This window comes from Oryx dammah, unplaced genomic scaffold (genome assembly GCF_014754425.2).
Source record: "Oryx dammah isolate SB20612 unplaced genomic scaffold, SCBI_Odam_1.1 HiC_scaffold_25, whole genome shotgun sequence".
NCBI classification, from domain to species: domain Eukaryota; kingdom Metazoa; phylum Chordata; class Mammalia; order Artiodactyla; family Bovidae; genus Oryx; species Oryx dammah.
In genome coordinates, this window is record NW_024070209.1 from 97314472 (window position 1) to 97327883 (window position 13412).

Here is a 13412-nt window from a genome sequence, read left to right on the forward strand (position 1 = left end):
CGGCTGTGTGCTGTGTTCTGTGTTCAGAGCGCCAGCTCTTAACCCTGTAGCTGACCACTGAGACTTGATTTGTCAGGACGTGGTACTTCCCTTTGTCCCAGTTCATGTCCCCTGACATCCCTTCAGGGGACTTCTGTCTCTTGTTTATTTCTCTTGAGTACCCAAGCGGCAGGTACCATGATGCTCCCTTATTCTCCTCTCCACTCAGTGTCAGAGAAAGCAGGGAGACAGATGAGAAACGGGACTCAGTCAGCTGAGGAGGAAACAGGGGAGACCTTCTGTGAGCCGCACCTGCAGTGGTGACCCAGCGGGGCAGAGTCTGCCTTAGCTGACAGATGTGTCCAGACTTGACTTCCAACTGCAGGAGGCTGGAGAGGCTTCTAGCCAGTGGAATGACAACAGATCTGTAACCTGCAGGAGGCCTCAGGCTGCTGGCCAGAGAGTGGCGAGAAGAAATGAGCAGGAGAGCTGAAGGGTCTCCAGGCCTTGCGGAGGTGGCGGTAGCTTGAGTGAGGGTGGCAGGCGGGCAGGAGGACGGAACAGTTAACAGAAGCTTGGACCGTGTGGGCTCTGAGCTGGGACACTCAGGAACAGCACACTCTGTGAGTCTGAAATCTGAGATGGGCACATGTGAAGCACTTTCTACCTTCTGTCCAGTGGAGGCCTCTTAAAGGGGACCTGGGAAAAAAAGGTTGGCAAAGCCTTTTACCTGAACTGTCCTTTCCTAGTAGGTACTAACCTGGGTCACAGCTTCACAAAAGGCAAGTGAAAGAAAGAAAAAGGTCATGACTAGCCTATTCGATTTTTGGGGCTGCCAAACAGCGGCTTAGAATAACCAACTTACTCTCTCTGTTCTGAGGAGAAAGTCTGAAATCTGGAGTTGTCATCGGCAAGGTTGGTTCCTTCCGGACGCTTAGGGAGAATCTATTCTAGCCCCAAGCTTAGGAAACCTTCAGAGAGCGCTGTACAGAGAGGAACACAATCTGGTGATTTTAAAAAATATCCAAGTTTTTTTTTATTTTTTGATGGCACCGCATGGTAGTCAGGATCTTAGGTCCCTGACCAGGGATAGAACTCATGCCCCACTGCAGTGGGAACACAGAGCCTTAACTGCTGGACCACCAGGGAATTCCCACAATCTGATTTAAAAAGAGAACAGTGGAAAACTATGGGGCTTCCCTGGTGGCTCAATGGTAATGAATCTGCCTGCCAGTGCAGGAGACAGGTTCAATCCCTGATCTGGGAAGATGCCATATGCTGTGGAGCAACTAAGCCTCTGCGCCACAACTATGGTGCCTGTGCTCTCGAGCGCGGGAGCCACAGCCGCTAAGCCCATGTGCCCTAGAGCCTGCGCTCCGCAACAAGAGAAACCATTGCTCTGCAGCTAGAAGTTACGGTGCAGCTAGAGAGGAGCCCCCACTCAGCGCAGCTAGAGAAAAGCCCAGTAGCAACAGAGACCCAGTACAGCCAAAAATAAAATTATTAAAAAAAAAACCAACAGTATGGAGTTTCCTCAGAAAACTAAAAATAAAATGACCGTATGATCCAGCAATCATTCCTGGGCATATATCCAGATGAAATTATTCAAAAAGACATGCACTCCTATGTTCAATAGCCAGGACATGGAACAACCTAATGTCCATCAACAGATAATGAATAAAGAAGACGTGCACATGCACAGTGAGACTGGTCAGCCATCAGGAGACCCAGCCAGGCCATCCGAAAGGGAATCAGTCCTGAATATTCACTGGAAGGACTGAAGCTGAAGCTCCAGTGCTTTGGCCACCGGATGTTAAGAACTGACTTATTGGAAAAGACCCTGATGCTGGGGAAGATTGAAGGCAGAAGGAGAAGGGGACAACAGAGAATGAGATGGTTGGATGGCATCACCAACTCAACGGACATGAGTTTGAACAAGCTCTGAGAGTTGGTGATAGGAAAGCCGGCCGTGCTACAGTCCGTGGGGTCGCAAAGAGCCACAACTGAGCAACTGAACGGATAAAGCAGAAAATAATGCCAGTTGCTGCAACAGGGATGCAACTAGAGAATATCATACTAAGAAAAGTCGGACAAATACCAGATGATACCACTTACATGTGGAACCTAAAAGATGACGCTAATGAACTCACCTATGGAATAGAAATGGAATCTGGGCCGTAGAGAATTGACTAGTGGTTGCCAAGACGGAGAGTGGTTGGAGAGACTTGGATTGGGAGTTTGGGATTAACAGATGCAAACTAGTATATGTAGAATGGATAAACAAAAAGAGCCTACTGTATAGCACAGGGAACTATCTTCAATTTCCTCCGATAAACCATAACAGAAAAGAATATGAAAAAGAATGTATATACATGTATAACTGAGTCACTTTCCTGTATAGCAGTAATACAACACTGTAACTCAACTATGGGTTTCCCAGGTGGCACTAGTGGTAAAAAACCAGTGTGTCAATGCAGGAGACTCGGGTTCAATCCCTGGGTCAGGATGTAAGGGACTTGGGTTAAATCCGTGGGTCAGGAAGATCCCCTGGAGGAGGGCTTGGCAGCCCATTCTAGTATTCTTGCCTGGAGAATCCCACGAACAGACAAGCCTGAATGAAACCTCTCAAGAGTTAGAACAGAACTGGGCCTATAAACTTTCTGCCACTCCCAAGACGGAGAGGGCTGCAGCATCCAGGCTGAGATGGCAGGTATACATCTGGTGTCTAGTTCAGGGCCCCCCAAAGTCTAGACACACACAAAATTTGGGAGTTGTCAGAACTCGCAGTTGGCTTTTAAACTCCCATCACAGGCAGAGGGGAGAAGAGACGAGGCCCACTGGGACACTCCAGGATTCAGTGTCATCAGGGAGTTGAGGACAACCACAGACGAAATAAGAGACCAGAGGGGGCTTCGCTGATGGCTCAACAGTAAAGAACCCACCTGCAGGAGACACTGGGGCAATCCCTGATCCAGGAAGATCCCACATGCCTTGGAGCAACTTAGCCCGTGTGACACAACTGTTACCCTGTGCTCTAGAGCCCGAGGGCCGCAAGTACTGAACCCACGTGCTGTGACTAGTGAAGTCCTCACACCCTACAGCAAGTCTTCCCCAACCAGAGAAGTCACCCCTCAATGAGACACCCTAGCACTGCAACTAGAAAGTAGCTCCTGATCACCGCAACTAGAGGGAAGCCCACCCAGCAAGGAAGACCCAGTACAGCCAAAAATAAATAACTGTATAAAAGAGTTACTCTTTTAAAAAAATCAGAGACCATCGGGGACTTGCCTGACAGTCAAGTGACTGAGACCACTTTCCAATGCAGAGGGTGCAGGTTGGGGATCTAAAGTCCCACATGCCTTGTGGCCAAAAAACACAAAACATAAAAACAAACAAAAGACAGGAGCAGGACTTCCTTGGTGGTGCAGTGGATAAGAATCCACCTGCCAATGTAGGGGACAAGGGTTTGACCCCTGGTTCTCGAAGATTCTGCATGGAGCACAGCAACGAAGCCCGTGTGCCACAACTACTGAGCCAGCGCCGCAATCACTGAGCCCACGTGCTGCCACTGCCCAAGTCTGAGCGCCTAGAGCCTGTGCTTGTCAACAAGAGAAGACTTTGCAATGAGAAGCCCGTACACCACAGTGAAGAGGAGCCCCACTTGCTGCAACTAGAAAAAGCCCAGACAAAGCAATGAAGGCCTGGTGCAACCAAAAAAAAAAAAAGCAATACTGTTATAAATTCAATAAAGACTTAAAAATAAAAAGTCATACTCTTTAAAAAAGAAGAAGAGATCATAGAGGGAATTCCACGGTAACCCAGTGGTTAGGACTTGGCGCTTTCACTGCCAGGCCGAGGGTTCGATCCCTGTTTGGAGAACTAAGATCCTGCAAACCAGGCAGCAAGGCCAAAAAAAGAGAGAGGGAGCCTGTAAGAAGAGTGGGATCCAGGAGCTAAAGAGATAGAGGGTGTTTTTGAGACATAGGATCGATCACTTAGACAAGTGCTGCTGATAGGCCCAGGAAATAAGGGTGAGGACTGACCATCAGGTTTAGCCATGCTGACCTCAGTGGTGACCTTGGCAAGAGCCACTGGGTGGATTGTTTCAGATGAAACCCCTCTGGGAGCCGTAGGATCCCTGGAGAACAGGAGGAGAGGAACCAAAGACAAGAAGTAGAACAATCTACTGCAGGAGGGTCAGGAAAGGAGCTGGTCTTGCATATTCTAAGATGGGAGCCAGCGCATCATAGAATGCCCAGCAGGAGAGGATGCCTGTTAATTCTTGTCCTGAACACAGAAGAGCCATGTGGCCCAGGGTACTGTGGCCACACCAAGGCTGTAACCTCAAAGATTGTGCCCCACCCTCTTCTATGCCACCTCTGCCCGATTCGTCCATGAGGTTCAGGGCAACTTTGCTTGTGGAAAACCATGAGCCCCCATCAGCTTCAGTAAGTTAGAGCAGCACTCCCGCAAGGTCAGCACATAGCCAATCACTGGCTCACGGGTCTGTGTGGGGCACCTCTAACAAGCTGACAGCTGATGCTACGCTGTTGCCCAGGATCTCGGCGGCACAGATAGAGCAGGGTCCTGTGACAGGATGCTGGGTGACCATGCAAAAGGACAAGAAGTATATGCACTGTGACAGGAAGACATTCCAAAGACAACAGGTAGAAAGAGCAGGTTACAAAATACTGAGTTGGCCAGAAAGTTCATTCAGGTTTTACCATGAGACCGTATGGAAAAAAACGAATGAACTTCTTGGCGAACCCAGTATCTCCTGCTTCCGCTCTTTTGTAAGAAAAATGGAAGCAATCACACTAAAACATTATCCATGGTTATTCGAGGTGTTTCTGTCCTTTCAGTTCAGTTCAGATCAATTCAGTTGCTCAGTCGTGTCCGAGTCTTTGTGACCCCACAAATCGCAGCACACCAGGCCTCCCTGTCCGTCACCAACTCCTGGAGTTCACTCAGACTCACGTCCATCGAGTTGGTGATGCCATCCAGCCATCTCATCCTTTGTCGTCCCCTTCTCCTCCTGCCCACAATCCCTCCCAGCATCAGAGTCTTTCCAGTGAGTCAACTCTTCACATGAGGTGGCCAAAGTACTGGAGTTTCAGCTTTAGCATCATTCCTTCCAAAGAACACCCAGGACTGATCTCCTTTAAAATGGACTGGTTGGATCTCCCTGCAGTCCAAGGGACTCTCAAGAGTCTTCTCCAACACCACAGTTCAAAAGCATTAATTCTTCGGCACTCAGCTTGCTTCACAGTCCCACTCTCACATCCATACATGACTACTGGAAAAATAATAGCCTTGACTAAACGGACCTTTGTTGGCAAAGTAATGTCTCTGCTTTTCAATATTCTATCTAGGTTGGTCATAAGTTTCCTTCCAAGGAGTAAGCATCCTTTAATTTCATGGCTGCAATCACCATCTGTAGTGATTCTGGAGCCCAAAAAAATAAAGTCTGACACTTTTTCCACTGTTTCCCCATCTATTTGCCATGAAGTGATGGGACCAGATGCCATGATCTTCGTTTTCTGAATCTTGAGCTTCAAGCCAACTTTTTTACTCTCCTCTTTCACTTTCATCAAGAGGCTTTTTAGTTCCTCTTCACTTTCTGACATAAGGGTGGTGTCATCTGCATATGTGAGGTCATTGATATTTCTCCCGGCAATCTTGATTCCAGCTTGTGCTTCTTCCAGCCCAGCGTTTCTCATGATGTACTCTGCATAGAAGTTAAATAAGCAGGGTGACAATATACAGCCTTGATGTACTCCTTTTCTTATTTGGAACCAGTCTGTTGTTCCATGTCCAGTTCTAACTGTTGCTTCCTGACCTGCATATAGATTTCTCAAGAGGCAGGTCAGGTGGTCTGGTATTCCCATCTCTTGAAGAATTTTCTACAGTTTATTGTGATCCACACAGTCAAAGGCTTTGGCATAGTCAATAAAGCAGAAATAGCTGTTTTTCTGGAACTCTCTTGCTTTTTCCATGATCCAGCGGATGTTGGCAATTTGATCTCTGGTTCCTCTGCCTTTTCTAAAACTAGCTTGAACATCTGGAAGTTCATGGTTCACGTATCGCTGAATCCTGGCTTGGAGAATTTTGAGCATTACTTTACTAGCATATGAGATGAGTGCAATTGTGCAATAGTTTGAGCATTCTTTGGCGTTGCCTTTCTTTGGAATTGGAATGAAAACTGACCTTTTCCAGTCCTGTGGCCACTGCTGAGTTTTCCAAATTTGCTGGCATATTGAGTGCAGCACTTTCACAGCATCATCTTTCAGGATTTGAAATAGCTCAGGTGGATTTCCACCACCTCCACTAGCTTTTTTCGCAGTGATGCTTTCCAAGGCCCACTTAACTTCACATTCCAGGATGTCTGGCTCTAGGTGAGTGATCACACCGTTGTGATTCTGGCCTTTAGGTGGTGCTAATGGTAAAGAACCAGCCTGCCAATGCAGGAGACATAAGAGATGCAGGTTCAATCCCTGGGTCGGGAAGATCTCCTGGGAGGGCATGGCAACCCACTTCAATATTATTGCCTGGAGAATCCCATGGACAGAGGACCCTGGCAGGCTAAAGTCCATGGGGTCGCCAAGAGTCAGACATGACTGAGGGACTGTGCTCCTAGCACTGTCCTTTATGCTTCTCTGTGTTTTTTCATATTTCCTGAAATAATATTTTTACTCATGCAATTAAACTATATTTTAAAAACAACCAGGGCTTCCCTGTGGTCCAGAGGTTAAGAATCAGGCTTGCAATGCAAGGGACACGGGTTCCATCCCTGGTCCAGGAAGATTCCACATGCCTTGGAGCAACCAAGCCCGAGCACCATAACCACTGAGCCCTCACACACCTAGAGCCCAGGGTCTTCTCAACAAGAGGAGCCAGCATGATGAGAAGCCCGCATTACTGCAATGGAGAGTAGCCCCCACTTGCCGCAACCAGAGTGCAACAATGAAGACGCACCACAGCTAAAAAAAAAAAAATCTAAACTTAAAATAAAAACAACCAAGTGAAAGTCACTCAGTCGTGTCCGACTCTTTGTGACCCCATGGACTATACCGTCCATGGCATTCTCCAGGCCAGAATACTGGAGTCGGTAGCCTTTCCCTTCTCCAGGGGATCTTCCTAACCTAGGGATCAAACCCAGGTCTCCCGCATTGCGGGTGGATTCTAAACAACCAAAACAGGTTCTAAACCCTGGAGCTTCTGGCTCCTGTCTCTCCCCACCCTTCATTTCCCCATAGAACACCCCAGAAAGGAGGCTGAGATGAAGTCGGCAGGTGTGAGTCTAATCCCCTTTATCCTTGAACCCTGGGGTGATATAAGTGTCATCCCCACCTGTGAAGGGAGGTGTGTAGCCGGGAATAAATGCTCTCAGAGGGCAGGGCCTCATGGGGGCAACACCTGAGGCAGCCTGGCACCTGGGAGTCTCCTAAACACTAGAGCGAGTCAGCCAGTGGTCTGGTGGACGACTGGAGAGGCCGGGGAAACGGGAAAGGCCTGCACCGGCTCATTCGGCTGGGCCCTCGGTGTCACCCATAGGCCGAGGACTGGGTCTGTGTCCTGGCGTCTTTCTGATCAAATGATTTGGAGACTCAGCCCTCCCCACAGCAGGCCTGGACGCCTTAGGTCAAGGGCAGCCCTGGGGCCTCTCCCTCCTCGCCAGGGATCCCAGCCGGGCAGGGCCAGGGCAAACAGCCTTAACGGTAAGGGGAGGTAGGCTGCGATAAGAGAAGGCAGATAAAACCAGCCCCACTGGGCACGAAGCCCAGCCTCAAGGCCCGGAAGTCTCCAAATGCCCCCTCCCTAGTACTCCCTTCTGCCTGCTCACCTTTAACCTCCACCGGGTTGTTATTTAACTCACAGGAAGATTCTGACTTAGTCCTGCGATCAGAAATCCGGCAGGGAGGCTGAGAGATCCCTGGGCTGATCCCAGGATGAAAGCAGAGGCCTATCAGGTGAGATCTTCTCTCAGGCCCCTGCCCACCCACCCAGGCACGCTCCCTCAAGGCCAGGGTGGGAGAAGGCCAGGTCTTGGGAATCCCTCCAGCTCCCCCGCCCCTCTGTGGCCCAGCCCAGGGCAGGCTTGGCAGAGGTACCCACACCCGTGGGTCACTCTGTGCCCCATCCGGTGGGGGAGCGGGAAGCCCAGGGATGAGAGGTGCCAGGCCTCTGGCTACTTGCTGGCCAGTGACTGAGAAGCTCTGGTGGGAAGCAGCCATGGAGGAGCCAGGCCTATCCGGGTGTCCTCTCTCGGCTAAAACTGCCTCCTTCCAGGTAGGAGAACACAGTGACCTTGGACAGGCAGCCTTCTTCCCTAAGGCTACCTTCTGTGCGATGAGTGTAGATAGACTTCAGGGATCCAAGCCATTAGCAATGATCATACTTTGCGGAGACCCAAGGAAAAAGCCTTGTCATCCTACACCTTGTTCTGAAGGCCTGGGGTGGTCCAGGGCTCCCAACCCCATGGGCCTCACAGCTCCCTTTTCACCAACGGGAGGCTCCACAGAACCCCCCACCCAGTGTGGGGATGGGAAGCTCTGAAGGAGGACTGGGCAGCAGGCGTGGGAGGCGGCCGAGGTGGCCTTGAGGGTCCTCCTGTGAGCCAGGCCCCGTTTACAGACCGGGTTTCGTCTGACTTAACTCTCTGGACTGATCTATGAGAAAGAGTGGTCAGCTCTATTTTAATAATGATAATAACAGTGGCACTATTGATCAAAGTGCTTTCTACCTGCTGGGCCCTATGCCCACTGTTGTCTGTTTTCGATGATCTGAGACCATTACTGTCTTCATTTTAAAGATCTGGAAGGTGTGAGTAGGAGCTTGTAAGGACTTGGCCTGTTGAAGGTTTCTGCTGCTGCTGCTGCTAAGTCACTTCAGTCGTGTCCGACTCTGTGCGACCCCATAGACTGCAGCCCACCAGGCTCCCCCATCCCTGGGATTCTCCAGGCAAGAACACTGGAGTGGGTTGCCATTGCCTTCTCCAATGCGTGAAAGTGACAAGTGAAAGGGAAGTTGCCCAGTCGTGTGCTAACCTCATCCATGTGTGGAGCCCTTGCCCTATGCTCTGGGCCCAGCACCCCCCTTCCTACTCACCTCCAGACCTCTGAGGCCGGCAGGACTGTGACCCCCACTTTACAGATGAGGAGACAGGGTTTCAGGGGGCAAGGAGACCACCAGCTCAGAAGCGGCAGAATCATCCTTGGAGGGGACCAGCTAGAGCTAGGGGTGGGAACCCCAGGCTGTACTATGTGAGTCTATAGACACTAGACAAGTTGCTTAGCCTCTTTGAGCCTCAGTTTCCTCCTCTGTAGAATGGGCACCACAAGATTGCCTCCCTCCCTCTCGGGATGGCTGTGCGAGGCCCTGTGAGGATCGCACGGCTGTTGTGGCTCAGCCAGCTCAGCCACTGGGCTGCACACCAGGCTGGCCGCTTCCCCCTGACCCCTGACAGAGAGGACCTTCCACCCAGCAACAGAGGAGCAGCCCCAGAAGCCAGGGGGTGGGGGTTATGGCTTCTTCAAGGTCAGCCAGGTCCCCTGGCTCTTGAGGCCAGGACTCTAGAGAGGGGAGGTGGCCTGACACACAGGGTGGTCCCCTCACCAGGGGTGGCCTCCTGGGCTGGGGAGTAATGGCATTTTGCAGGGCTTCTCATCTCCCTCTGAACTGAGAGCCGGCTCAAGGCCAGAGCCCAGTTAGTTGGCCAGATGACCAGGCACCCCAAGGACACAGGGCAGCTGTGGGCAGGGTCCAGGGATGCCTGGGGTGCACGACGGTTGCTGTTCAGTAACTAAGTTGTGCCTAACTTTTTGTCACCCCCACGAACTGCCGAACGCCAGGCTTCCCTGTCCTTCACTATCTCCCAGAGTTTGCTCAAACTCATGTCCTTTGGGAGGCCTGGTATTACAGACCCCTGTGAATGAGTACACCACTTCCCCTGTTAGACCTTTGTTGTCTTCCCTGAGAAATGGGTCCCAGAACACACCTTCCCTCACGTTGTGGGTATGAGGATCAAAGGAGACAGATGTGTGTAAAAGTCCTTGCACAGTGCTGATATCTAGGAAGAACTTGTATTGTTATTTAAGAAAACCCATGTTACCAAAAAAAAAAAAAAAAACTAGCCAGGGTTTCCCTAGCTTGATCAGAGGGGCTAAATTTGGAATCAAAAAGAGCTGGAACTGAGCTGAATCCTTGAACCGACTTGCTAGTTGGCGACCTTCCCAGGTGATTCCTTGCCTCCTGTCCTCTGTTTTCTCACCTGTAAAATGGGCTCAGTACAGCACCAGGCAAGGAGGAGGCTCTGTAAATCTTATCTCCAGGGAGAAGGTGCCAAGGACAGTCATGGTTGCAGAGTGTCATAAACTGAGAAAACATGTTACACACTTTTTTTTTGCCTCTATGAAAATTGGCAATCTGCTCTCAGGTTTGAGCAAAGAAAGGATCGGCCAGCTCAGAGACCACTCAGGCCCTTTGGGGAGGTGGCGGAACTGAAGCCAGCCTTTCAGTGGCATGTCCCGCCTCAAGGCTCCACGCCACACACCAGGTGCCCTTTGAAAGGCCTTCTTGGCTATGAGTGGGGACCCCAGAAGCTTCCCAGGAGCATCTGGGAGCCACACCTGCTTCCAGGTCAGTTCTGGCCCCTTGCTGGGCCTCAGTGTCCCCAGCTGCTGACCAGGAATGTTGATCAAGAAGAGCTCTGAGGGGTTTCCTTGGAAGTCCAGTGGTTAAGACTTCGCCTTCCAATGCAGGGGTGAGCGTTCGATCCCTGGTAGGGGAACTAAGATCCCACGTGCTTCGTGGCAAAAAAAAAAAAACCCCAAAATAGAAAACAGAAGCAATATTGTAACAAATTCAATAAAGACTTTTAAAATGGCCACATCAAAAAATCTTAAAAACAAAAAAACAGTAGAGCTCTGAAGTGCTAGTCACCTAACATGGAAGGAATCATTCATTCTGTTTCCCACTTAGGCATGTTACCAGGGGAAAAATTTAAAATACATACAAGCAAAAGGAAGGTAACAGTCACCTCTAAATAAAATTTTTTTAACAGGAAAAAAAAATATATATATATATATATATACTTATAAAAAAGTCACTTCTAGCCTTACCTCTCAGAGCTAATCATAGTTACCTTTTAGGAGAAAAATGCCCAGGCTAGTTTCTAAATTGTAATTATTTGAACAAAAATGGGATCCCAGTGTCCATACTGAGTCATCAAAAGGTTTGTTCCCTTAACAAGCTTCTTATATCAAAATTTACAATGCTCTGTTAGAAAACATTTATTTTGAAATGCTGATACAGTCACATGGTTTAAAATCTAAAAGGTACAAAAGGGTAGATGGCAAGAATGTGGCAAGGGGACATTTGATCAGAGATCTGAAATGATCATGAGTTAGTCACGTGAACTTTAGGGGGAAGATCATTCCGGACAGAGGGAATCCCAGTGCAAAGGCCCTGAGGCTCTGCCGGTGCTCACTCTGTATGACCTCGGGCTGGCTGAGCAGCCCCTCTGCCTCAATTTCCCATCTTCATAAGGAGGATAATCACAGTACTCCTCAAGCTGCTGTGAGGATTAAATGAATACCTTTCATGCTAAGTGCTCAGTAGGTGTGGACTTCCACAAAGGTGGGCATGAGCTTGGTAGTTTGAGAATCAGAGGAGACCAGCAGGGCTGGGGGCAATGGTAAGATCAAAAGTTTGGACTTCATCCTAAGTGCAGTGAGAATCCATGGGGAGATTTGAAGCAGGAGAGAGGAGATCTGTTTTTTTTTTTTTTTTTTTTTTAATGATTTAAACAGGGATTTCCTTGGTGGTCCAGTGGTTAAGAATCCACACTGGCAATGCAGGGGGTGTGGGTTTGATCTTTTGTTGCGGAACTAAGATCCTCCATGTCATGTGGCATGGCCAAAAAAAGACAAAAAATTTTAAAAAAGGGGGAAACAATTGCGGTTGTAGGGGTCAAGAGGAACAACAGCAAGGAGGCAATAGGTTAGACCAGTAGTGATGGCCTGGGCCTGGAGGGATGGCAGTGAGGCCTAGCTTTGTTTGTTTACTTTTATAATTGTATTTATTTATGGTTGTGCTGGGTCTTGGTTGCTTTTCTCCAGTTGCGGTGAAAGCAGGGGCTACTCACTAGCTGCAGCGCGTGGGCTTCTCATTGCGGCAGATGCTCTTGTAGAGCATGGGCTCTAGGGCATGGGGGCTTCAGTAGTTGTGATGCGTGAGCTCAGTAGTTGCAGCTCCCAGGCTCTAGGGCACGGGTTCAGTAGTTGCTCCATGTGGGATCTTCCTGAGTTAGGGATCAAGCCGTGTCTCAAGCATTGGCAAGTGGATTCTTTACCCCTGAGTCACCAGGGAAGCCCAAGGCCTAGCTTTAGACTTGAGCCCCCTGGGTGGAGCTGTTCTCCAAACTGAAAAGCCCTGGGGAGCAGCTGAGATGCCTGCAGATGCTGAGAGGTCACCAGGCGCTCATGTTGGTAGCCAGCAAAGATGGACATTTGAAAGTCAAACATGGTCACATATTTGACATGTGACCAGGGACAGCAGGGACCACCTCGGGGAGAGGGGCGTGAGTCCCTGGCTGCCATTGGGAGGAGGTTGGAGGGGAGAACGCAGAGCCAGCAGGGCTCACCCAGCCAGGAAGTAGGAGGACCGGGAGGGAGGTGTCCGGGAAGCTGAGAACAAAGGGTTTCAGGAAGAAGGGAGTCATCAGGTCATCAACCGTGTCACCTGCCGCTCCAGATGGAGGGTGATAAACAGCACGTGGGGCCCGGAGCACAGTTCCAGTTGTTTGTTTCCGCGGGGTCAACCTTAGAAGCAGTAGAACTGCAGGGTCAGAGGGAGGACCATTTTTAAGGTCTGCTGCCCTCCTAATACACTAAATTCATTCACACGTCTGGAGCCAGAGTTGGGGTGAGGATAAGGAGAGGCTGCCCCACTGAGGATATGGAATTCTGTTTAAGGCAAGTTTCTTCTCACCCAGAGACAGAAAAGAATTTCCATGTAGGTCCCTGATATACGCTGACATTCAGAGGTGAGGGGAGTCCTTATGTATCAGAGGGTCTGAATCTGGATGTGGCCACTGGAAATGTACCCTCCCTTCTGAATGCTAGTCTTCTACATAAACCTGCCAAAGAGCTTGAACTTCCTCTGATCTTCACAGAACCCTGGGTGGGGGTGGGGAATGGGCAGCAGAACCCCTCTAGTCCTGGCTCTCTGGAGTGCCTTTGGAGACTCTTGGCATCATCAAGACTCACCCTCCCCTAGAAATTATGAGATGGGACAGAACTCATTTCAGCCTTGTCCTATTAAGAAGACTGCAAGTCAAGACAAAATCAGAAATAGGAAGCAAATTGCCAAAGGTCACACAGCGTATCGACAGCAGAGATTAACCACCAGACTAGTGGTGGCGAGTTGGGGCA

General features: G+C 49.7%; 1 protein-coding gene across 2 annotated transcripts in view; it reads left to right on the forward strand.

The window, feature by feature from the left end:
- The first annotated feature begins 7828 nt into the window (after positions 1–7828).
- FPGS (folylpolyglutamate synthase) overlaps positions 7829–13412 on the forward strand; it is a 28202-nt gene continuing 22618 nt past the window's right edge. The window contains exon 1 of one of the 2 annotated variants that reach the window (XM_040225187.1): positions 7829–7949. In XM_040225187.1, the coding sequence (XP_040081121.1) occupies positions 7929–7949 (21 nt within the window). In that variant the 5' untranslated portion in view covers positions 7829–7928. Of the gene's footprint in view, positions 7950–7998; positions 8269–13412 lie in introns of those variants that run through there. The other variant, XM_040225186.1, reaches the window with a different exon arrangement.